Source organism: Zootermopsis nevadensis, unplaced genomic scaffold (genome assembly GCF_977971745.1).
Source record: "Zootermopsis nevadensis isolate Lab colony 2312 unplaced genomic scaffold, Znev_1.0 Znev_ptg000019l, whole genome shotgun sequence".
Classification (NCBI taxonomy): domain Eukaryota; kingdom Metazoa; phylum Arthropoda; class Insecta; order Blattodea; family Termopsidae; genus Zootermopsis; species Zootermopsis nevadensis.
Genome location: NW_028259151.1, coordinates 8,054,444 through 8,079,855, shown reverse-complemented (window position 1 = coordinate 8,079,855; position 25,412 = coordinate 8,054,444). Strand labels below are relative to the sequence as shown.

At 40.1% G+C, this 25,412-nt stretch overlaps 1 protein-coding gene across 5 annotated transcripts in view; it reads right to left on the bottom strand.

Annotated features, from left to right (window-relative positions):
• The window catches only part of LOC110839609 (limbic system-associated membrane protein-like), a 347,640-nt gene that overhangs the window by 95,300 nt on the left and 226,928 nt on the right, over nt 1–25,412 (bottom strand). For all 5 annotated transcript variants that reach the window (XM_087351624.1, XM_087351620.1, XM_087351622.1 and 2 more), the window contains one exon: nt 12,718–12,858. In XM_087351624.1, the coding sequence (XP_087207750.1) occupies nt 12,718–12,858 (141 nt within the window). The remainder of the gene's footprint in view (nt 1–12,717; nt 12,859–25,412) is intronic.

Sequence of the window (25,412 nt, the reverse complement as noted above, 5' to 3'; positions counted from 1 at the left end):
TTCTGTAAAAAGAAATCGTTTTGGGCACGCGTTGTCTTAGAAAAAAGTGGCATCTCTTGTGCCCTAATCCAGAAACAGGACTTATTTTATACTCGTGGCGAAGCTAGCAAAGTTCCCTCTCCAATGGCCTGTTACATTAAAAATTCGGTATATTTATGTTTTCAGGGTCTTCAAATTTGACCTTTAACTTCGTTATTCCCAAAATTCGGAACGTGTGTGCGTGCATGCGTGAAGAAGAAGGCAATGGCAAACCACTTCTGGATCATCTGCCAAGAACGTATATGAACAGTTCCCAGTCCGAGAAAAGGATGGAAGGATCCTGTTCATATGGACCTGTCGTCAGACAGAACACTAAATAATAATAAGATGAGGTGGTCTAGCGGTTAGAACGCTGGCCTTGTAATCCTGGGGTCTCGGGTTCGATTCCCGGCGGTGCCCGAATTTATAACTTGTGTTGGGCAAGGCCGTGGTCTAGGCAACACGGAGTTTTCCTCCGGGGGCTTCTTCCCCGGTTTCTCCGTGGCATCCCAACAATTACTCCATTCACACACAGAATAAGGCAATGGCAAACCACTTCTGGATCATCTGCCAAGAACGTATATGAACAGGTCCCAGTCCGAGAAAAGGATGGAAGGATCCTGTTCATATGGACCTGTCGTCAGACAGAACACTAAATAATAATAAGATGAGGTGGTCTAGCGGTTAGAACGCTGGCCTTGTAATCCTGGGGTCTCGGGTTCGATTCCCGGCGGTGCCCGAATTTATAACTTGTGTTGGGCAAGGCCGTGGTCTAGGCAACACGGAGTTTTCCTCCGTGGCATCCCAACAATTACTCAATTCACACACAGAAGAAGGCAATGGCAAACCACTTCTGGATCATCTGCCAAGAACGTATATGAACAGGTCCCAGTCCGAGAAAAGGATGGAAGGATCCTGTTCATATGGACCTGTCGTCAGACAGAACACTAAATAATAATAAGATGAGGTGGTCTAGCGGTTAGAACGCTGGCCTTGTAATCCTGGGGTCTCGGGTTCGATTCCCGGCGGTGCCCGAATTTATAACTTGTGTTGGGCAAGGCCGTGGTCTAGGCAACACGGAGTTTTCCTCCGTGGCATCCCAACAATTACTCCATTCACACACAGAAGAAGGCAATGGCAAACCACTTCTGGATCATCTGCCAAGAACGTATATGAACAGGTCCCAGTCCGAGAAAAGGATGGAAGGATCCTGTTCATATGGACCTGTCGTCAGACAGAACACTAAATAATAATAAGATGAGGTGGTCTAGCGGTTAGAACGCTGGCCTTGTAATCCTGGGGTCTCGGGTTCGATTCCCGGCGGTGCCCGAATTTATAACTTGTGTTGGGCAAGGCCGTGGTCTAGGCAACACGGAGTTTTCCTCCGGGGGCTTCTTCCCCGGTTTCTCCGTGGCATCCCAACAATTACTCCATTCACACACAGAATAAGGCAATGGCAAACCACTTCTGGATCATCTGCCAAGAACGTATATGAACAGGTCCCAGTCCGAGAAAAGGATGGAAGGATCCTGTTCATATGGACCTGTCGTCAGACAGAACACTAAATAATAATAAGATGAGGTGGTCTAGCGGTTAGAACGCTGGCCTTGTAATCCTGGGGTCTCGGGTTCGATTCCCGGCGGTGCCCGAATTTATAACTTGTGTTGGGCAAGGCCGTGGTCTAGGCAACACGGAGTTTTCCTCCGTGGCATCCCAACAATTATTCCATTCACACACAGAAGAAGGCAATGGCAAACCACTTCTGGATCATCTGCCAAGAACGTATATGAACAGGTCCCAGTCCGAGAAAAGGATGGAAGGATCCTGTTCATATGGACCTGTCGTCAGACAGAACACTAAATAAATAAAATAAATATCAAGTTGGGACTGCAATACGATTTGGATTAGTAAAGTATTTTGCTGTGGAAATTCACTTCACTTATACTGATGAGCAACATGTTTATTCTAAGCCCTGAAGATGGAGAAAGTACGCTTCTCCGAAACGTTGACATCTACCGACCAATCCACATGGCGCCAGAACCCAAGAAAATATCAACATGTTTCATTTAAATTCCGTACATCTATTAATTTCGCGTTACATAGCAACAAATCGTCTTGTATGAATGCTACTAGGCAAAAACACATTTTCTTTAAATAACTTACATGAAAAGTGAAAGTTTCTTTCATCCTCGTTAACAGAAGTTCCGGTTGTTTGTTACGCCTTTCTTCTGTTTATTTACTTTTATTAATATTTATAGCCGATCTCCGGGCCTAGAGCAGTGACAACTCGACCACGACGGTCGGTTCCTCTGCTCTTTGCTTTCTATCTTCCTGGTTAAAGTCTGCATGCGTCTTCTTGAAGTTCCAGGGCTAACTTTTGCTAGAATTGTTGATTGAGAAGCCGCGTAGCGAGATACGTGTTTAATTCAGACGGTCCAGTGAGAATGAACAAAACTTCTATACACGTCATTCGATTCCTCGATGACAGACGTTAAATTGTGTGCATAAACTTTGCACCAGACAATTCCGACGAAACAAGTACTGCTCGACGCTAAATTCTATATTTCTGACTCCGTAAATACATCGAGAAATTTACATACTTGTACAAAAATGCCAGCCACATCCTAAAAGTGCCTAATTACATTAATTAAAATCTTACGATTTATTCACAACGCAAAACTGAAACTTTCCAAAATCTTTTACTTTATGGACATCTACTAGAATAATAAAATTCGGCGATAATAAAGTTGACAGCACTGTTCGATCTGACAAGGAATGAGTCAAATCTGTTTTCAATAAACTTCTACCGATGCCGCGGGAATTCATGTACAAAAATGGAATCATACTTCAAAAAACCTGATATCATAACTGCTTTCTCATTTAAAGCACTATTTCCTTTAAATAAATTACAGATGAATTTATGGTGGCTTGTGAATGTTCGAGTTAAATCCTTGTTCCTCATCACTTCCAATAAAGTCACGCAATAATACTTGATAGTACAGTATATTCAGTCTGAGGAATACAGCTTGGAATGAATGAAATACACAGTAAAAGTAACTACACTATTTTCCAATCAATGATTCAATGAATTCTTCGGTTGACTTTAAAACGGTCATGCTTGTCTGTCGAAATCGATTTTTTAAGCTGATGTTTCCATTTGCATTATCAGTGTACACAACTTCTAATGCATTTTATAAATCAGTTGGTCCCGGAACTTAACTGTAGTAATGGATTAAGTACCATAGCTGAGTTGCTGCTTGACATGTAGGAAGGTGACGTACACTTCCTCGTTAGTTTCAATATTTTTTCAGGATTTCAATAGTAACTTCATATTTTGGTGACACAGACGACGTGTACCTGCCATTATATAGTTTACTGGATGGAAACTTTGATTCCTGGATGTGAAATTTTAATATGCAAATATTTAAATTGTAGAACAATAATCACTTCTGTTCATGCTTTCAGACAAACTGAGTTTAACGTTTACCACTCATTACACCACTCAAATCATTACTGCTACTGAAACTTATCACAACTTCAACAGCAACTTCATTTAAAGTTTTGTTTGCTTTGGGATTGAGTGAAGACATAATGCCTTGGTCCAGAGAAAGTTCCTTTGCTCTCCTAATCACACAGTTCTAAGCACTTGGGAAAGTTCCTTGAACTTTCCAAAAACTCCACCTAGTAGGGAGAATAGTTATAATTGTCACCTTCAAACTTCTTGAAGTCGCTGATTCATGAAATTTTCCCTTCAACAGTTTTAAAATCTCAACATCAGGTAATTGAAGAACTGCACTTGAATTCGCATTTCCAGGGATATTATATATATATTTCTTTCAGACCAGCCGTAATGTACACCCCTAATAAACCTCAATAGAAAACCAGTTTGAAGTGAGATCCACAATAAAACCTGCTTTTTTCGAAAATCCTCATCGAATATGAGCTCCAATTCTGTCAGAATGCAGCCTACATTCTGAGAGCGAAAAACTCATTTTACAAATTAGCATTCGTATACTGGAAAACACTGTTTTAGCGCGTGTTGACAGAACAGACACGCTGGAGGCATGGACAGTGGCGCCAATTTCCGTGGCTTCACATTCAGTTACATTCGGCCATTCGGAGATAAATTGCTTCCTAACTGTTGAATATGGGGGTGAGACGGCGCCAGAAATCGGTTTTATTCATCATCAATTTATCGTATTCATTCATACTACCTTTCTTTTGTACAGTCTCAAGCAAATATTCAGCCTGGTGGGATTTCACGTGATTGGATCTTGATTCACGTTTCTATTATTTCCTTTGAAAACTGGATTCCAGTACAAAAGCTCTAGCCGATGAATATGCCATACAAACCGTCTTCTTTTTAAAAAAATAGCATCAAAACACATTTATCTTCACATTCAAAACAGGTCCTGCTCCAGAATAAATTGTTTTATACGTCACACAAGACAGGTCACGAGAATGTATGCCACCTTCAACTCTTAAAGTATTGTATAAACACTACCAAGACAACAACCATTATACCATTATACAATGTCGATTATAACAGGAGTTCGTGACACTCTAGTATGAACGAAAGACAATTTAGGGGCCAGTTCATGTCTGTCTGTTCTTCTTACGAGAGTAGGCAATCAGCATGACTAAGAGAACCTCTGGTTCGCCCTGGAGAGCAGAAATTAACCCGGGTGCTAAGAAAGATACATTTAAATTTGTGGTAAGCGATCTTAAAAAATATGTAACTTCTGTTGGATGTAAAACAACATGGTGGCACTATTAAACCACATGATAATAGTGTTACGAATTTCTGTCAGAAGAAATTACGGACATAAGTAGGTCACTCTATTACGACATTACATTAATAATTCTACTCCCACATTAGGTTAGAGAGAAAACTGTATGTCAGGTGCCTGAGTAGAATATGGCCAGTGTAGTCGCTTTTATGTTCATAATTTCACACCTACTTTGGCAAAGATAAAATGAAATATATGAAGTGCATTTTACATGACTAACGTAGTTGGTTTCATGTTTCTTAGCTCGGAATCCAACAATTTCACTTTGAAAATCACGAAAGCATATATCCCGCACGTTCCCAAAAGTAAACCGAGATATTATCAAAAATAATTATAATAAATTATAAGAGAGATATTAATGCAGTTATACCGGCTGACCGAAAAATATATATACAATCCAATAATCCCTTTTTCCCGCCGTTCGTCAGGTGTGTAGAGATGAGGACATGTGGTATGAACCCCCACATTACCATCGAGACGTCAGGGCCCACTTTATTAAAATGTCTTTATTTCATTTATTAAATGTGTGTATACATCTTTCCGGGACAGCCTGTATATCATGGACAAGCCTAGTCGGATTTACGGTTTTGAAGAAGAAAGGTTCAACTTTATTGTTGCTTTTTAGGTTATAAAAATAAACAAGTCTCAACACTGAAAGTACGTGTTATTTCTTGCCATATTATCTTCACTGTGCAGATAAAATGACCGAAAGTATATGTTTCATAAAATGATCTTCTGGCTCTCGCGATAAAATATTGATTTAATATCATCGTTTAACGCAGATAAATGAGTGCCACAGTGGTATCGTGTATCACTTTTGTTCTAAAATCCTTTACATATGCGAAACAAGAGAAGTTTGGAATGGCCATATTCCCTTCAAGGGCTTTTATAAAGTAAGTACATACAGCACAGAGGGCCTCGTATGTGGGCACAGCTTCCAGAAGGATATTGTCTTCCTTTAGCCAGTCAAACTCTCCAAGTTTCGCATTTTTGTAATTTTTATCATATAAAAAGTAGACGTCCGATAAAAAAAATTCATAGGTAAATTTACGATAAATTGCCACGAAAATTTCACACGCCCAATGCCAATATTTCACAAATTACCGTCAAACCGTCCTACCTCCACGTGCTCGATCTTCATTATGCAAAGTAATGGCGTTTTAAAAGTTGGGCAGGTGATTAATGATTAAGGAAATCCAGACTGAGAATGAAACTCTACCACGTGGACAGACTGAACAATTCGACGTACTGAAAAAAACAATCACGAAAGTACAATTAAAGATGCGTTGTAATTTACCGGTTAATTCAGTCAGTTAAACCCCCCCATCCGCCCCCTCAACACGTTCAACAAAACACCTGTTCAAACGTTTACGTCACGCGATGTGGTCAATGATCAGGACATTCAGTGCAAGAGCGCTTTAAAGTCTAAAGTAAATCAGTACGTATTCCCGAAAAGTCTGATTCCCTATTACTTCACAGACGAATGAATTTTTGTAACGTTGCTTAAGCTGTAAGTTTCCACGGTGACTAAATCGGATAGCATCTTCTCGGGATCCGTAGGAGAACGTTTCGGAGATCTTCTCCGCCTCCATCATCAGGGAATAATGAGATGGGTAACCAACGGGGTTTCCGGACTAACCAATCGTGAGAAACAATTCGCTCAGAGTCGCTGTACCTGGAACTTCGTATCAGAGCGACCCAGTACGTGCCGTCTAGGAGCGGGCGGGCATCCATCTTCGTTCAGAAAGTCGCGTCTTCCTCCAACCAGTCACCGTCCAGCTTAACCCAGTCCTTCATAGCGGAGGTCACAATCCATAGAGGCACTCGGTCGGGTGACCAGCATATCGGAGACGGCAATCCATTCGCAAAGCATTTCGTAGTAGAAATATCGGCTCAGTATAGAATAATTATATATTTTATCACTAAACACATAATTAAATAATAGCCATAAACTTTGTAATGCTTACATTTGTAATTATTTAATATTACAGTGCTCATATCATAGGTATGATGATAAATATGTTTTCATATGTTGGTCTTATCCGGCGATCATCGGGTGAAATACCTGAATCCTATCCAAACTCCGACAAAGTTCCCTTCCTCCTTAAAAGAACTTATCCTTTCTATTGTTTTAGCAAACTAAGTGTCTGTCTTTCAATGTCACTGGTACATATATTTTTCATCTTGCTTTAAATTCTTATTACTTCACAGAATATTTTCAACTCCTTCAGGGTATTTCTTTAAAGACATTTCACTCACTCATAATTAATTTTCAAATGTAAATTATATTATAACACATTTAACATTTTTTCGTACCTTCCAACTCATGCATTTTGACTCAAACAGAGAAAGACTTCAGAGACTCAAGATGAGAAATATTCAAGATAAAATACCTTCACTTTCCTGCTCTCACGGAATTAAAGTGGAAAAGGACTCATAAAAGTTTTCGGTCGGTTTGATTAAACACTTATACATATGAAAATTGAGACAATTGCATTTAAAAGGAATTTTACATATTAAAATATTCATATATTCCGAAAAGTGCATGACTGTCTTCTTTGACTCCGCTGACATGTTTCGATAATACAAAGCAATGCACAGCCACGAAGATTCTGAAGATCCTTTGTCTCGTTGCTCAATAAATACAAATGCTCCTACAGTGAAATAAGACTCTAGTATTTTGTTAAGCACAGCTTTAAGGTATTATTATTTCTGTACGTCTGTTCCATCCTGTAATTTTCGTTTTCCTGTACGAATATTAATTAAAATCCATGTAAACACCGCTCCTACGTTTAAAATTCTTTACCAACACGGCGAGGATGCAAACTTCCGAGACGAAATTGAAATTGCAATCAAATGTTGAAAGGAATAAGCTAATTGTAAAACACGAGGGGAAGGCTACATAATATAGGCGTATGGGCGAGACTCTTACCTTAGTAACACTGCTAACGTAACCTCAGTGGACCTTCATCGGCGAGTACGGACAGCTGAAGAGAAGGATTCTACCTCAGGTCAAGGTGGAAGTCGTGGATGACGGGAACCAAGGAGAGTCCTGGTTCGGGAATGGAGCGGTCAATCAGAGTACAAATGTTGGACTGTAGGTGTCTGTGTGGATGTTGTTAAGAAAAATATATAATACGTGGCGTTTGAAGAGAGCCAGACCATTGATGTTCACTTTTCATATTTTGTAGACTAAATTTTGTTTCCGAGTACGAAAGCTCTGTATCCACAGCAATTCTTGCCCACTTGCTCCCTGAAGCGGTCGGAAGAGAAAACAGCACGGCGTCTCTGTCTGCACGCCCAACCACGACTCGGCATTGTCCCAGGGAAAAAGAGAAAGTTTACAAGAAAGCAGGAAACATAGCTCATCGAATCCAATCGGTATATTTGTTGAATAAATCAAATAAAGACAAGAGGTCTGTTTTCCCTCTGATTTCCGGTATGCAAAATACGTCAGAAAAAATTATTCAAAGGCGGATACAAAACTGGAAGATTATATAAAAAGAAGGGGCTAGTTTAAAAGGCACTACATCAAAAGAAAGTAGACCTTGTGGATTTAATATTCCAGGGTACAATCTTGTGGTTAACGAATTTTCGAATCAACATTTAAAAGCGTAGTGGCAAATGAACACTAACATCTGCTGGAGCGATCAACATCTTCACATTCTCGTTTTGCCTATAGAGTGGGTTTCGTATTGTTCTCAGAACATTTATGTCAAATGGCAGGTACATAGAATTTCATCTGTGACCTCTTTTTTTTTTTGCCAAGCTTGTAGACCAGTTTGGCGTCGTTGCAGCGTTGTTTGTTCTCAGAACAAACAACGACTGTTTCCACAACCAGCATTAATCAAATAATCTTTTCAAATGAGCACATTCCGTTTTCTATCACGGAGGAACTGTTTCTGAATAGAAGAACGTCGTGCTGAAGGAGACATGTCAGATGAAGGTCGTAATTTTGACTGGTAATTTTCTGTGATTTTGTAAGTTCAGTTCCAGTAAGAGAAGCGCCCTTCTCCGAATATTCCCTCTGTTACTTCGACCCCCATCCGGGAGCATCACTATTTTTTTTTCTACTTACGACATTTTCAATGGATCAGATTATACAGGGACAAGTCATAACGAATTGAATGGATGTAGAAGTGATGACTGCCAAATTTGGGGTGCTGATTCATCATTTGCTTCGAGGAAATGAGGATAATCATAAAACCAAGATGTAGAGTGCCAACTACTCGGCAGTGATATCAGGTCGTATTTCAGTGCTAGGTGGCAAGATCATTTCACGGCTTCGTGCATGGCATAGTTTCTCAACAGCATCAAAAATACATGCTAGAGAAAAATATTTTCAAAAATCAGAACAAATCGTAAGAAATTATACGTAATATGCTAACTACGAGGCGCGTCCCAAAAGTAAGTTTCCCACTCGTCCCACAGCTAGCAAACCTTATATTGCGCGAAGCGACTGTGCGTACGTGATAGAGCAATGACGTATCATGGCGCATGCACTAACGGAACTTCCCGCGTTCTCACAGTAGCATCGTTGCAGCTGTTGAAGATGGAGGTTCTTATTCCAGCTCCCGCCGACTGTGAAGTGCGGTCAGTGATAACGCTAGGCCGCACACGGCTCGACGGACAGCAAGTCTCCTGCAGGAGTTCAGCTGGGAGGTGTTTAATCATTCACCCTACAGCCCGGACCTCGCTCCCAGTGATTTCCATCTTTTCCTACACCTCAAGAAATTCCTGTCCGGTCAGCGTCAGCGTTTTGAGAATGACAGAGAGGCGGAGATGGTTGTCACACAGTGGTTCCAATCCCAGGCGGCAGACTTCTACGACACAGGTATTCAAAAGTTGGTCCCACGGTATGACAAATGTCTCAATTCCGGTGGCGAATATGTTGAAAAATATCTGGACACTTGCTGTATCTGTTGCAATAAATATTTCCATGAAATTGTGTTTTGTCTCTGTAAACGGCCCCAGGGAAACTTACTTTAAGGACGAGCCTCGTATTATAAGAATAAGTCTACCGTTCGGAAATCCGTATCAGATATCGCAGAGGATATTCAGTCATAATTTCCAAAACTTAAAACAGTTGTGACACATTGTATCGCGCTTTAGAGGGTAAGAGGATGTCAGGCAATGGTCTCGAAATTTCGGGCAACCACCATTCATTATTCACAAACTCAATTAAGAGCCAGTTAACGTTCGTTACTTCTTAGGTTTTGTTTAATCGTTTATAACTGAACTAAAAAGTTCTCGAATCTGAGTCCAATACTCCACTGAGTGTGAACGTCAGAAAAATACATGTTTTGAGTCTAATATAACTAATAGATGTTGTGTAGTATTCTCAGTTTCTGAACCCCTCTTCCTAAATTTTTAACGTGGAGAAGATTTCGACAGTGGGAAAGAAATGTGGTGCTAAATACGTTTAAATATGAACGAACTTCAGTACTTTGTCTTGGCTGTTATTCAAGAAGCCCCCAGCAAATTGCCAAAACACAGGAAGAATATTAAACTTAGGTCGTTTACCAAACTTTAAAACAAGTGCCATTTTAAAATCGTGTACTTCGCGCATTACTCGGGGACCAAAAAAAAAATTCATCGTACTAAAAGTTACAGAAATATGCCAATAATAAATACGTTTTCGTTCCTGTGATATTCTTCAGGGCCTTGCGAAATTTTCCTGCCTGCCTCGACACGGACTCTCACAGTCGATTCTCATGAATAGAAAAAAATTTCAGTGCCACGTGGTGAGAAACGCAGGTATCGAAATAAATTTTTATGTGAGCAAAATAATAGGGAAAGGATGTGATTAAAGATTAAATGGAAACACGATTGGAAGAGGAGGGCAAGAATTCTATGTTAGTTCGGCGGAACTTACAGACTAGTCTCCCAACCGGCTATAAATCTATACTGTAATTTTACGCCAAGCTTTACGATATTCTTCGAGTTTGACTTGATCTAAGCCAGTTTAATCCAGTCATAACGCCATGTCTCTCAAAGAAATTAAGAGTGGATTAAATTCGGGGAATGCTTGCAGTTCAGAATCATTTGTCTTCCAATCTCTAAACTACGAACTTAAAATATTAAACAAAATACAACTCTAATTTTTCCTTCAGTTTTGTATGAGTATGAAACTTGAACTCGTGAAATTAGTTTAAGTAAATATGATGAGATTTGAAAACAACATGCAGAGGAAAATATTTCGACTCAGAAAGACGAAATGGCAGGAAACTGGAGAACAGAAAACTATGAGATTCATTATGTCTACGTTTCGTGAAATATTTATGAGCATAACGTAATAAAGATGAACATTATCGACACGAAATAAACCAAGCAACAGGCAGACAAAAAGGCGTCTGAACGTTTGGTCCAAACGTCTGAAAGAAAGAGACTGCTTGAAGGACCTGAAAGTAGATGTGACTTTAATGCAAAAATTAGGCTTCACAAAATATAGCTCGAGGGTGTGGTATGGATTCACGAGGCTCGGGGATTTGGACACGTGGCACTCTCTCGCGTTTTCGTTAATGAAGTTTTGGGTTCCATGAAAGCAGGGAAATTTCTTCACTACATGAACAAATACTGGATTCTCAGGAAGAATTGTTCCGTGGAACTGGTTAGTTGGCCCTAATACAGGGACCGTATACAGCGCTGACTGTACCAATGCCTCTTGACTGATTGCGCTGGTTGTGTGGGGTGGTAAGAAAAGCGAAAATTTTCAATGAGAGTCGGCCAAAGAAAGATTAATTTCCCTACTGTTCTCTCTCCTGACTGAAATTACTACAAGGAGAAGTAGCACAGACACACACAATTTACAATCCGCGGTTTATATGAGGGAACGTGCAATTTTGTAATTAAAGAACACATTTCTGAACGAAAATTGCCGTATGTATGTACGCGGACTGGAATTAAGCTCGTCTTGTAAATTGCAACTGAGGCCGAAGTTATTTCCGCTAAGGCGCCGGAGCTAACGTTAATATGAGCACAAAATCTGGAGAGACGCTTTGTATACCGTGACAATTCAGACAGCAGTGATGAACGGCGTAAATTTATACTCGGACAATAAGCCGTGTTTCGTCTGCCCGCCTTGAGATTCCATTCCATTGCGCGCCATTTCCTCGTCATAATTCGACGCCATCATGTCTTGGGTAGTTGATAAACAATTGTATAGTCTCATACAAAGGACTCAACACTGCGTGCTGCGTGGACGCCTTCAAGGACTTCGCTTCAGTGAATCCTTCTGTCCATGCCATAATACAAACATCGCATAGCAAATGACAAATGACCCTTCAAGTTTTGCAGAACCAAGACCCTGAAGCATTGGGCTTGTTGCTACATTCAGTTCGTAAGAAATATCTGTTCAATGCTCATTAAATGCACGCATAATTGAGAGGTCGTGCCAGTATGTTGCATGTCCAGAAGTGGAGGATGGGTAAAATTACGTAATCAGAAACTTTCTATGCCTGCATGGGAAAACTGGGATTTTCCCAAGCTAATACAGATCGTATATTACGTATTATTTTCCACAAATATTCATATCTGTCATTCGAGAGGACATTTCGCAGTCTCCCTATCGTCTGAGTTGTGCCACTGACAGAAGATCTCGTATTGTCGATTTGTTCTATCACCATCAGTCAAACTGTGAGCTGCTTTGGAAATACATAACAAATGTTCTTTAATGCTTTACTAAAAGTTTCAGATTTAAAAATCAAAAATAAGGTAGTATATTTGCGTCATATTGTGAAGTAGGTTAATATTTTAATATTTTCCGTCAAATCACAATTTTTAATAAGATAATAAAATATAAAATATTTAAAATATCATTTCACGTTCCGCATCGAATGATCGATTTACAAATTGGAATTTTGATTTGACGGAAAATATTAAAATATTATCAAAAATAAATGCAACTTACCATCAAAATGTGTGTGGTCGAAATCTTCGAATTTAGAAAGATGGTACGTCTCATTAAAGGGCCAGTAGCTGAGGGTGTCGTGAAGGTACGTGTTGGTGTCTGGATGAAGCAGTGAGGACAGATTGCGCAGAGGGATGTCATCTGTAACAGTAAGAGTAATTTCTTTAAATACCAGAACATGTGATATACAGACAAGATGAAATACTAACATGTTAAATGCCCTCATTCTAAGTATCGCTACATAAAGGAATCTAGTGACAACTGAACGCTGGTCTTGTAATCCTGGGGTCTCGGGTTCGATTCCCGGCGGTGCCCGAATTTATAACTTGTGTTGGGCAAGGCCGTGGTCTAGGCAACACGGAGTTTTCCTCCGTGGCATCCCAACAATTACTCCATTCACACACAGAAGAAGGCAATGGCAAACCACTTCTGGATCATCTGCCAAGAACGTATATGAACAGGTCCCAGTCCGAGAAAAGGATGGAAGGATCCTGTTCATATGGGCCTCTCGTCAGACAGAACACTAAATAAATAAAAATATTATGATTGTACTTATTTGATAACAATGCAATGCTTTAGTTCAGACATTTAGAAGGTTAAAAGATCCACGTGTCATCTTATTCTCAAATAAATTACTTTGTTTTTTAGGGACTCCTCATTGTGTGTTCCCTTTGAGACACTTGTTCATAGAAAACATGACAGACAAGGAAAAGTATTCTGGCAACTCAGTCTGAAAGAGACTTGCTCCACAAGCGGTCTAGTCGTCCAAAACCAAGATCTCATTATTTCTTTAAACGGCGAATGACGCATTTTTCACAGTTGTCTAGTCTTACTGACTACAAAGGAAACGACAAAGAGTTGAACTCCTAAGACAAAACATTGTTTCATTGTCCAATTCAAAAATGAAAAAGCTTTAACACTTTATAAAAATCATCTTACGACATTACGCCTGGGCATCTGCTCTTCTATCTGCTGCCTGCGCCCCCCAACTTTTGAACTAACATCTATTACATTAGTGGAGAACATCTCGACGCTAAAGGCCACTCCACATCCGTAGTTTCAAACTCCTGACTACAGATAATGATGATAATAATGACGAAAATGTTGGTTCGGTTCAATTTAATGTAACGTACCTTCGGATTAAAAACATATTAACCGCTATATCATGCAGGTATTAAAATTTCGTATGCAGCTTTTGTTCTGACATATTTAACAGAATTTAAAACAATACAGTGCCCGGCGTGAGAAGCCTGGCTTTAATTTCGATTTAATGACGATAAGAAACAAAGAATTGGATATAAAATTATTAAATATACGTGAGTACCAGATTACAGACCTTCCTATAAAATATGTACGTAATACTGTATGCATGTTGATATTACAACCATGGAGAAGGAACGGAGTGTGGCAATATTCACCGACAGAATTTACGTAGCCTAACGGGAACATAGGTGAAAATTTGTAAACAGAATGAGACCACCGAGGAAACAAATTGAAATCTTGTGATATAGGTTCAATCATAAAACTTCATATGTTAGTGATATGTGTGTTCACAATGGGTCCATCATAGCACAATGTATTGGTCCTAGATAATTAATATTTAAATAATTTGTATAACCGTCTCTCCTTTCGTACAAGCGGTATAGCGGTTAGAACGCTGGCCTTGTAATCTTGGGGTCTCGGGTTCGATTCCCGGCGGTGCCCGAATTTATAACTTGTGTTGGGCAAGGCCGTGGTCTAGGCAACACGGAGTTTTCCTCCGGGGGCTTCCCCGGTTTCTCCGTGGCATCCCAACAATTACTCCATTCACACACAGAAGAAGGCAATGGCAAACCACTTCTGGATCATCTGCCAAGAACGTATATGAACAGGTCCCAGTCCGAGAAAAGGATGGAAGGATCCTGTTCATATGGACCTGTCGTCAGACAGAACACTAAATAATAATAAGATGAGGTGGTCTAGCGGTTAGAACGCTGGCCTTGTAATCCTGGGGTCTCGGGTTCGATTCCCGGCGGTGCCCGAAGTTATAACTTGTGTTGGGCAAGGCCGTGGTCTAGGCAACACGGAGTTTTCCTCCGGGGGCTTCCCCGGTTTCTCCGTGGAATCCCAACAATTACTCCAATCACACACAGAAGAAGGCAATGGCAAACCACTTCTGGATCATCTGCCAAGAACGTATATGAACAGGTCCCAGTCCGAGAAAAGGATGGAAGGATCCTGTTCATATGGACCTGTCCTCAGACAGAACACTAATAATAATAATAAAATTTGTATAAATAATAATAATAATAAATCCTTCGGGAACCATTCCTCTGAAAGAGGAAATCCTCGATAAATACCACTTCATAACGGTTCAAAATTAGGTGCGCGCAACTACACCTCGCAGTGTTACCACAATACCATTTGTTCCAAGAGAAAAATCCCTTATATTTACACGGCAACAGAAGTTATGACATTTTGCTTTATTCCTGTGTTAACAACAACAGAGCACAGAGCTGGGAGAAGTTCGCGCTATCATCCGCACTCTTTCATCTTGTGCTTTCAACGTTCTAGCTCCCTATTCCTGGAGGTATAAATGCTGACCATATCTGCAGATATTGGGGAAAAAACAAGAAAAGAGATCACTGAGACGCGATGTTGACAAAGACAAAGGAGTAGAAAGATAAAGATAATGAATTGCTTCAACGAAAAATGCTCCCGTATTTATCGTCTTCTTCGCAGAAATCGCTTTGTCCCTCGTTATACTTTCCTTCCCTTTGCTCTGGAGTGGTACTTCTACTACCGGGTGTACCTGACGAAGAAACAGCACCTTACAATTGTAACTGAAGAACGAAACTGTAAACTCAACGTTCCACTAAACAGGTCTACCTACAACTCCTCTGGCGGAGGATTTGGAAACGAAAAATAACACAGAAAGGTACGATACGAAGAAGTGATGTGCCGGCGTCGAGATGCGTTCTCTGCTCTCTGCGAAGATCCGTGTCGTTTCTTATCAGCGCAGCCATGAAACACGAGGTAATACAGCAAGTCGCTACCACCGCTCCCACATACTGCCTCGGAGTTCAATCCTCGCCAAGAAATCGAACGAGACGTCAAAATTACTCGCATTCGCCAAATCCTTGATCCAACCCGAAGTTCATTACTTCGAGACACAGCTAACAGAGCCCGTATCTCGACACAACCTGCATTCCGGATGATGCAGCTCGATTGCAGGTCAGGTCACCGAGCATCACGAGTTGCTTCGTGGATTTCTTCAGGATTTTATGGTAAATACCGGTTCTTACGACGGTAAAGATATCCAGGCTGATATTTTGCCTTGAACTGGCGTGTGAACTACTTGGTGGGTACCAACGTTTCGGAGGAATATATTTCCTCCATCTTCAGGGACACCTTAAATGAAGCTAAAGCCAAACTTTATCAGTCTTCTCATCGTAGTAACTAACGTAACGTACGGGAATCACTCAAAATCACAAAACATTTATTTTTCTTTCAGACATTTGTCGAAGTGACGCACAACGATGAAGATGAAGACTTTCACTGTGTTTAGTGTGAATAACTTCGCCGCTTTAGATTTGCCGATGCGATAACTGAATATCAATGCAAACGATGTGTTCAAAATCAAAAACAACTTATTTCTTGTGTGTTCTAGACCAAAATCTGGGAGTATCCTAATCTGACGTAGAACACTAGAAATGTGAAGATGAAATATGGTTCTGCTTTATTCTGAGTAATTACCTAATACGACCTAATTACTCTCCCTCTTATGTAAATCAGATGAGTCATATTTCCCTTAATGAAGGGTGTCTCGAAACGTTATATCCTGCAGGTAAAAGATACGATGTGACCTCTACTGTTATGATTTCTAGTTGGCTACAGTGGTCTGGACACGCATGTCATGTGTGGGCAGTAATATCTACATGCATTTATGTTGGAAAACTGCTTGCAAAGCAACCACCGAGAAGACTGAGTAGGGGATAAAGAACTGTAAGATCTTCGGAAAACACATTTTAAAGATGAGAGGTCGATGAAACCACCTCAGGATCACGTACAGTGACAAGACTTCGATACTAGCGGAGTTGAACATCCGAATTTTTCTACGACAGATTAAGGTCTTCTCTACTGAAATTTTAAAGTGAAGCAAGTATGTGACTGCGCGAATTTGCATTAATCCTGTCGGCAATGAATCTATTTAAGTTGAGACGGCGTATTCGATTTGTACAAGCACACATTTGAACAGTGGACGACAAATTAAATAGAGTCGTTTGAACTGGCATTAATAGGCATCACAACGCGTCACATACTTACCAGCATTACATTTAAAGTTATTCTCGTCATAAGAGCAGTATTTTTAAACGAGATGCCTCGTTCAGACGATGAAAAGAGCTAGAGTGAAATCAAGTTTCATAACTTTTCACACACGTCTTCAAAACATGTTTCAATTTGTCACAGTCGCACTTCTGTTCTATTCGCGGCACTGAACAAACGAACACCCGGGTTGGCGCATGTATACGAAGCAGCCTAGACCTTCCTCGTCCTCCTTCTTGAGTTCGTGATAAAGGACCAAGCGACGAGGGGGAGTGCATCTGGCAGGATGGATACGCGAAAGAATAATTCACACCCGACAGAGCGGGAACTGAACGAATATTACCCTGTCGCGCGGTCGTCCGTTCTCAATTCACGGGCGACTGATAAAAAAAAAAAAAAAATGTCTCTTTTAAATTACATCCTTGTAACTTTCCAACTAGCCATTTCTACAGCCTACAGAGAAAACTGGGTACTGTACGATTCGTGACCTTTCAATTATATTTCCCGTTGCTACAAACACACAGTTTGATACACTCAGAAACAATTTTATAATTTACACAGTCGCTAGATTATCTGGCATTAATTCAACAAGAAACAGGAAATGGTATATCAAAGCTACATTTTCTGGACTCCGAGATCAGCCCTGTACCGGTTCAAAGTTGTAGCCGAGGCTAAGTCAACACCCTGCACGTCAGGGTTGTAGGACACCTCACACACAACAGCATTTAGGGTCACCAAAATCAGACAGACATGACGGACACATGAGGAAATTTGAAATGACACGGAAGCGAGGAATTGAACCTGACGATGGTCACATTGGCTCGAAACATGTTGTTCACGTGAACAGACAGTGAACATTTATTGTGGAAAGTGACGTGAAGAAAAACCAAGAACTTAAAACTCTTACTTAATCACATGACTCGGATAGGCCAATAATATAATTCATGTTTCTTTTAATTAGGCAGACATGGCGATATATTTGTTTAGGAGACATCCAAAATACATAATTTTAACTACTGGACGGTAGACGGAGAAACACAACCACTTCCGGCTCCGGACTTACAGATTTCAAGAGCTTCATTCATGCTGCACAGAGCATACGAGGTGCGATCGGAAAGTTTCAAGACTGTGTCAATAGCGGGCGAACCGGATGTAGTACGAGCTTCTGCCGCTAGGGGGTGCGGCCTACATTCATAGTGAATCAGTGTGCCAGCCGGCATCATCGAATTAGCATTTGTTTCTTAGTTACGGGCGTTTTGGTAGTGCATTACACCGACCCTCCTGCGATTTCGGAATGGCGTGTGCATCAAATTTTGCCAAAGACTCGCCAAAACGGCTACGGAAACCTATGAAATGCTAAAGCAAGCATTTGGGGAGTCCGCAATGGGTCGTGCACAAACTTTTGTGTGGCATTCACGTTTTAAAAATGGCCGAACCTCTGTCGATGATGACGAGCGTTCTGGACGACCATCTTCGAGCACAACGCCCGAAAATGTCACGAAGATCGACGTCGTACCATCAACGACTTGTGCGACATTGTTGGGATAGGCTACGGGACCTGTCAACTGATTCTAAAGGAAGAACTCCACATGCGACGCATCCTGTCTGAGGACCAGAAGCAGAATCGACTTGACTTCTCGTTTGTCAGGAGCTCAAAGATCTTGCAAGAACCGACCCCAACTTCCTTTCTAAGCTCCGTGTGACTTCTTCCTCTTCCCAAAGAAGAAAATTCAGCTAAAGGGAAGGAGATTTGAGACGATAGAAGAGATTCAGGCAGAATCGCAGATGGTGCTTGACAGGCTGACAAAGAAAGATTTCCAGGCTTGGCAGCGGCGCTGGGATCGTTGTGTTCACTCCCAGGGGAACTACTTCGAGGGTTATGGATGAATTTAATACCTGAGATAAGTGTACGGGTTTTTATAGGCGCAGTCTAGAAACTTTCCGATCGCACCTCGTACATCTAGTCAAGCTACAGTTTAAAGAGTTGATTATAAAGCCTGTCTTAACTGCAACTCTTATCTCCAATGTCTTTTTAGTTACGCCATTATTTTTTAAATATTTGGCAACTATCGACCATAAAATGTAACTTTGTAACAGACTAATCCGGCCCACACGCAAATGAATATTGTCCACCCCTGCACTACATGGTTTGTACGATCAACAAACATCAAAACAATTATTCTGTGCAGACATTTGATGAATGCATATTATGTTTCAATACGGTTATACGCTTCCACTCTTGTAATAACACCGTAGTATTAGTTTGTTGGTAGTGAAATCCGATGCAGGTAAATGTTTAACCAGCAAATCGCTGTTTTCCTTCTGCATTGTGAAACACGGCGAGGTCTTCAGAATTTTAATGTACCTCTAAATTATCGATAAAATATTGTCCACATTTCTCTCACAATCAAACAACGGGCAGTGCATTGCAGTTTAAAGTGACAGGATATGAATCATAGGCTTTTACGTGCGTGAATCAAATGAAATCAAATTAATAATACCAATACACATTATCAGAAAAAATTAGTAATGCTATTCAGACAACGACCAATTTCGCGTGAACACGATGGACGAGAGCTTTAAGTTGCCAATTTATTATCTCTAAAGTTTTGTTTCCCTTTTCTACATGGAAAAGCCATACTTGGGAAACCTTGTGAAGCCTGCTTTCTGTAAAATAAATCTACTAGAAGTATTAAATACGTTTGTTCATTCCTGATATATTCTATAGGGCATTTCACATGGGTACTAACAATTCAATATTTGTAGTTTAGATGCGTCATGTTTGTGTTGAAATTCAGTATATATTATTTATTATTTCATTTTATTTATTTGTAGTGTTCTGTCTGACGACAGGTCCATATATTATGAACAGGATCCTTCCAACCTCTTCAGGTTGTCAGGGACCTGCTCATACATATATACATTCTTGGCAGAGATGATCAGAAGTGGTTTGCCATTGCCTTCTTCTGTGTGTGAGTGGAGTAATTGTTGGGATGCCACGGAGAAACCGGGGAAGCCCCCGGAGGAAAACTCCGTGATGCCTAGACCACGGCCTTGCCCAACACAAGTTATAAATTTGAGCACCACCGGGAATTGAACCCGGGACCCCAGGCTTACAAGACTAGTGTTCTGACCATTATTTCATATTAATAACTAATAATTTGAATGTTAATTAATTGTTTCACAGAATAATAAACAACTGACGAAAAATATGCAAAACACTACGAAGATCAAAAGGAAGAAATCTACAAAACAAATAAATCAATAAAAGGTTGCATTAATAAATATATATTAGTTTTAAAGATGAAAATAACAATAAAAAACCTGAGGATGATGCAATAGCATCGAAACATGTCGTAAAATAATAAGCGCTGAAATGTAACATCGAAATAACGATGAAAAGCGCTAAATTTTAAATTTTAATTTTAACAACAACATTTAAAATTAAAATTAAGTTTGTGTATAGGCTGAAATAATAAATAATATATACTGAATTCAATATTTATCACCAACAAACGGCAAGCCAGACACGAGATTTGTGCGGCCAACTTCGTGCTATCACTTGCACAAACTATACTCACCCACAGATGTCGATTAAACAATAAATAAATATCAACATTCTATGAGATCTGAAGCAAAATATATTCTTCTGGGAGATTAACCACGCCCTTCAGAATGTTTTTCGATGTTTATGAGTTCGCGTTATCGCCACAAGGAGGGCAAAATGAAGCATTATGAAGACACTGCTTCCAATAGTCCGTCCTCAAGTTATATTTTCAAATCTAGTAAACAGCATCAGACAGAATTTGTTGTTGGGGTACGGAGAATTTAATTTTGTTTCACATCGTTCGAGTAAGACAAGCATCTAATGAATTTCAAACACAATTTTAAGATCTCAAAAACGTCTCACTTTCAAACGATATCGGAAACGTAAAACCCTGGCATAAGTCCATGGACATTCCTTCTGAATTCCTTCCACCTCGGCATTCTGAATGCTTCTATTTCGGAGTTACAATTTAGAAGGAAATAAGATAGCTCTGGAAAGAGGGTAAGTAAACTCAGCGATGTAAAGTGCCAAAATTGGACTCTCTATGGAAACGAGATGTAAGTGTAGTTAAACAATTTTAACATTAGTACACTACAGCTCTAAAGATGGTCTTTATATCACACTCTTTTCTTAAGGTTATTTCCTATAATAACAGCAATTCACACACAACACACATCTATTTTCTATTGTATTTTTCATATTATAGTTCAATCAACGTTTCAAATTTAACACTGATACATAAATAGATTCATGATTACGCATTCATAAAAATACAACAAATAATTTATTACAGAGTTCTACACTTTGTCGAACACAACAATTTCTCTTCTGACCTTACCATGGAGAAATAACTCACTGCATTATGTTGGGTGACAAAGCCTCTAGTCGATTGTAGCATAAATAATTCACGATGATGGTAATCATTCCTCCTAGCAATGTGAAATATCAGATACTTTCCTACTACTGACATGACAGCACGATAGTATGCATAATCACTGATGAATGGCATAACGATAATGGCGTCCTGACGCAGGATTACAGAATTTAAGCATCCATCACGTTGCTGCTACAGATTTCATGAAAATTCAGAGGTTAAAACGTGGAACAGCCTCTAATGGAATATTTTTTTACGTACTAAATAAAAAAAACAGAAAATCCGTTGTCGACTGGAAGGACTCCTTGCTGAGATTACCAGAAGACATCTCAATGGGCTAAAGCCCTCAAAAGTAGCCTAAACCCTTGGGTGCCCAGCTTCGAAGTAACCGTCGGCAGCAATTCCGCTGTGTAACACTCGTCTCCCTGATGAAGGAAGCAGCAAGCACCTGTGAAACAACGGCAAACATCTGCCAGAGTTCAGGGCGCAACAACCAACAAGACAACCAACTTCAATTTTCATGTTAAATTCTGCCGATTTCTTAAACGGTGACAACGCTCCAAATCAATCGCTGAGAGTTTTCATTCAACTGCTGCATCTTCTGGGAAATGAGAGACGGTAGACAGAGAATGGTCACAAGATTTTATCGTCCAATATTTAAAGCATCAGTATTTCACCAAGCCCACAGAATCTTCTGCTGTGGATTTGGATATGGAGACAAAAGTGACGAATCCTGTCTGCAAATTAAGGTTGTCCAAAAAGGATCTACTACCCACACATTAAATAAATGCAGTGTAATAAACATTACATTCGTCAGCATTGGCAGTTAGTTAATTAGCGAATCTAGTGTATGTATTTAAAACGACCACTGTTAGCTTCATGGCTCAGTTGACAGCGGCCACCAAAGTTGCTGGAAGACCAATCAATTTCTTGCCGGAGTTCTTCCTCTGCGACATCCACAGTTCGGTAAAAGTGTTGTCAAGATAGGCCCTTACAATGGCAATGTGGTGTTGCCCCGTCTTGATAATGCCACATGTCCTCATCTCCATATAACTGACAAACGGCGTGAACAATAGATTCTTCGATTTGTGTACTCCTTTTTGGGAGTACCCGTTTATCCGTCTGCGTTCGGCGTGATGGATGGCAAATATAAATGGACACAGGGTGATTCCCAAGTGGCGTGTTCAGGTTCTGTTCCTTAAGAATGGTTAAATATGAGACATTTGCACCCCAGATGAAATAACTCGCTCTCTGCCAGCCTTCGTTTGGACCATGTCGGCGGCAGATTTGTCTACATGTTTAACGTTGCGCTCCAGTGAAGTCTGTTGAACGTTAAACTCACGTGTTGCTTCGAAACTGCCCATTACTTTGTTGCACATAGACAGAACGGATTTCACTTCATTCTGGGGACATCTTGGTGATTTTGAAATTGTTATGCACACACAAAATATTCACAAACACAAAATTACAAATTCGCTTTCCGACATTCATAAAACGCGTATTTAAACAATCACTCCTTGCCAAGCCAAAAATACACGATGGAGTTTTAATATTAAGTCCACTGCTGTAATGCAAAAGTTTCAGAAAACATTAATAGACCGGCCATTTCACCTCAAATCAGCACTTAATACAGCCAAATTCTGTGTAAATTTGAAGATTTCTGTCTTCTGGGTTATTGTGCTGTGTAGTCTGGTAGATGTTAACCAACGTTTCAGAGGTCATACTGCCTCCATCATCAGGGCGATGAGTATGAAGATTTCTGTCTTCTGGGTTGTTGCGCTGTGTAGTCTGGTAGATGTTAACCAACGTTTCAGAGGTCATACTGCCTCCGTCATCAGAGTATGAAGATTTCTGTCTTCTGGGTTGTTGCGCTGTGTAGTCTGGTAGATGTTAAACAACGTTTCAGAGGTCATACTGCCGCCATCATCAGGGCGATGAGTATGAAGATTTCTGTCTTCTGGGTAGTTACGCTGTGTAGTGTGGTAGATTTTCACCAACGTTTCTGAGGTCATACTGCCTCCATCATCAGGGCGATGAAGATTTCTGTCTTCTGGGTAGTTGCGCTATGTAGTCTGGTCGATGTTAACCAACGTTTCAGAGGTCATACTGCCTCCGTCATCAGAGTATGAAGATTTCTGTCTTCTGGGTTGTTGCGCTGTGTAGTCTGCTCGATGTTAACCAACGTTTCGGAGGTCATACTGCCTCCGTCATCAGGGCGATGAAGATTTCTGTCTTCTGGGTAATTGCGCTGTGTAGTCTAGTAGATTTTCACCAACGTTTCAGAGGCCATACTGCCTCCGTCTTCAGGGCGATGTATGTGCCAATCGAGCGGAAAGGGTTAGGTTTATAGGGACCGGAGAGTAACCGGAGTAGCCTGATCCTAGCCAATGGGAGTTGGCATGCAAATTTGTATGCACAAAGTGTCCTTGCACAATTACAATGTGCACTTTAATAGCATTCTTTTAATTTCCCTTAAAAATTAACATTGCTTTGTAAGAGTGCGCGTTTAGCAGCTCGAAACCCGATAGTTACATGCACATTCTTTTCAGCACCTGTAGAGAATATTTGTCTTATTACTGTTAGGAGCCAGTTTAATAGCGTATTTTAGATGAAATCTTGCCGAGTTTCAAGGTTTTTGTAAACTACCAAAATATTTAAATTTATTATGGCACGTACCTCATAGTTATTAACACATGCAAGCATGAAAACTCTGCATACATTATCACCTAAAGGCGGAATTTCAAGAGAAGAAATATCACATCTGTAGTTTCAGGCAGTCCTCAGATAACTGAGATGAAATAACACGAGATTTCATTATACTGTGAAAAATGTCCATTTTCATGCCCCAATCACTAAAAATCTGACAGCTCACAGAGACTTCCAATTTACACCACAGTTATATTAATATATGGTGTATAGTATACTCAAAATTCAACACTGCAGCCCCACTTTACCCTGATATTATTACCCCACATACAGTTGTATCATCTAGGCACATCAAACCTCGTTTTACAAGTTTCCACAAGAATCGTGATACAGGTATGAGTTCACAAGGTAAATAAAACTTGGAGAAATGACAGGTTATGTACCTGAACATCCAAAACAGACATTAGCAACGTTTTCAGGCGAAAATCAGTGTTTACAGGGCAGACAATGTCGTGTCCTGCGTATCAGTGCTTCCGACACCGCCATAAATATCAATTACTTCCCTTGTACAGCTTCCTAAAAGTTAAATGGAACTTTTCACACATCCAGTGTATTCTAATATGCGAATAGACACGCTTTCTGCGAAATTGAGCGGACAGGACAGTTTGTGGTGTCTACCTCAAGGAAGAACAGATATTGTCAGGAGATTTTTAAAACTCTGTCAACTACGAGGAAGACCAAAGCAGTGTTCTGGATTGTGTCCAACATGATCACCGCACGTGTTTGTACAATTCATCAGAACATGAAACTTGATGCAGGTAATGAGATGGGTGTTCAGTAATAGATTAAATTACAAAAAAAACGCTTGTAACACTGAGAAAAAAATTGTATGAGCGATGTGTGTGCTTCATGTAGTCATGCAAAAACACAACAAATGTTACATCAGAATAAACTTTCTATGATAATTGAGTACAAAGAGCAGGTAATGACACACACAACTACTCTCATGAACGTAGTTCAGCAACCTGAATAATTCGTCGAAAATCTAAACATACGAAGTGACTCGACATCACTGAATGCCAAGTGACACGCTTGAAAGAAACACACAATTAATTCTTCATCCTTTCGTTGTCTATGCCAAAGCTACTCTCTCTCCTTCCTTGGAAGCATTAACTGCCTTTATCAAAATACATTATCACTATATTTATTTAAGAGAACATTTGTACAATATCAGCTATTGGCATATGCTGATGATGTTAATTTATTGGGGGACGATATGAATACAATAAAGAGGAACGCAGAAGTTTTACTAGAGGCTGGTAG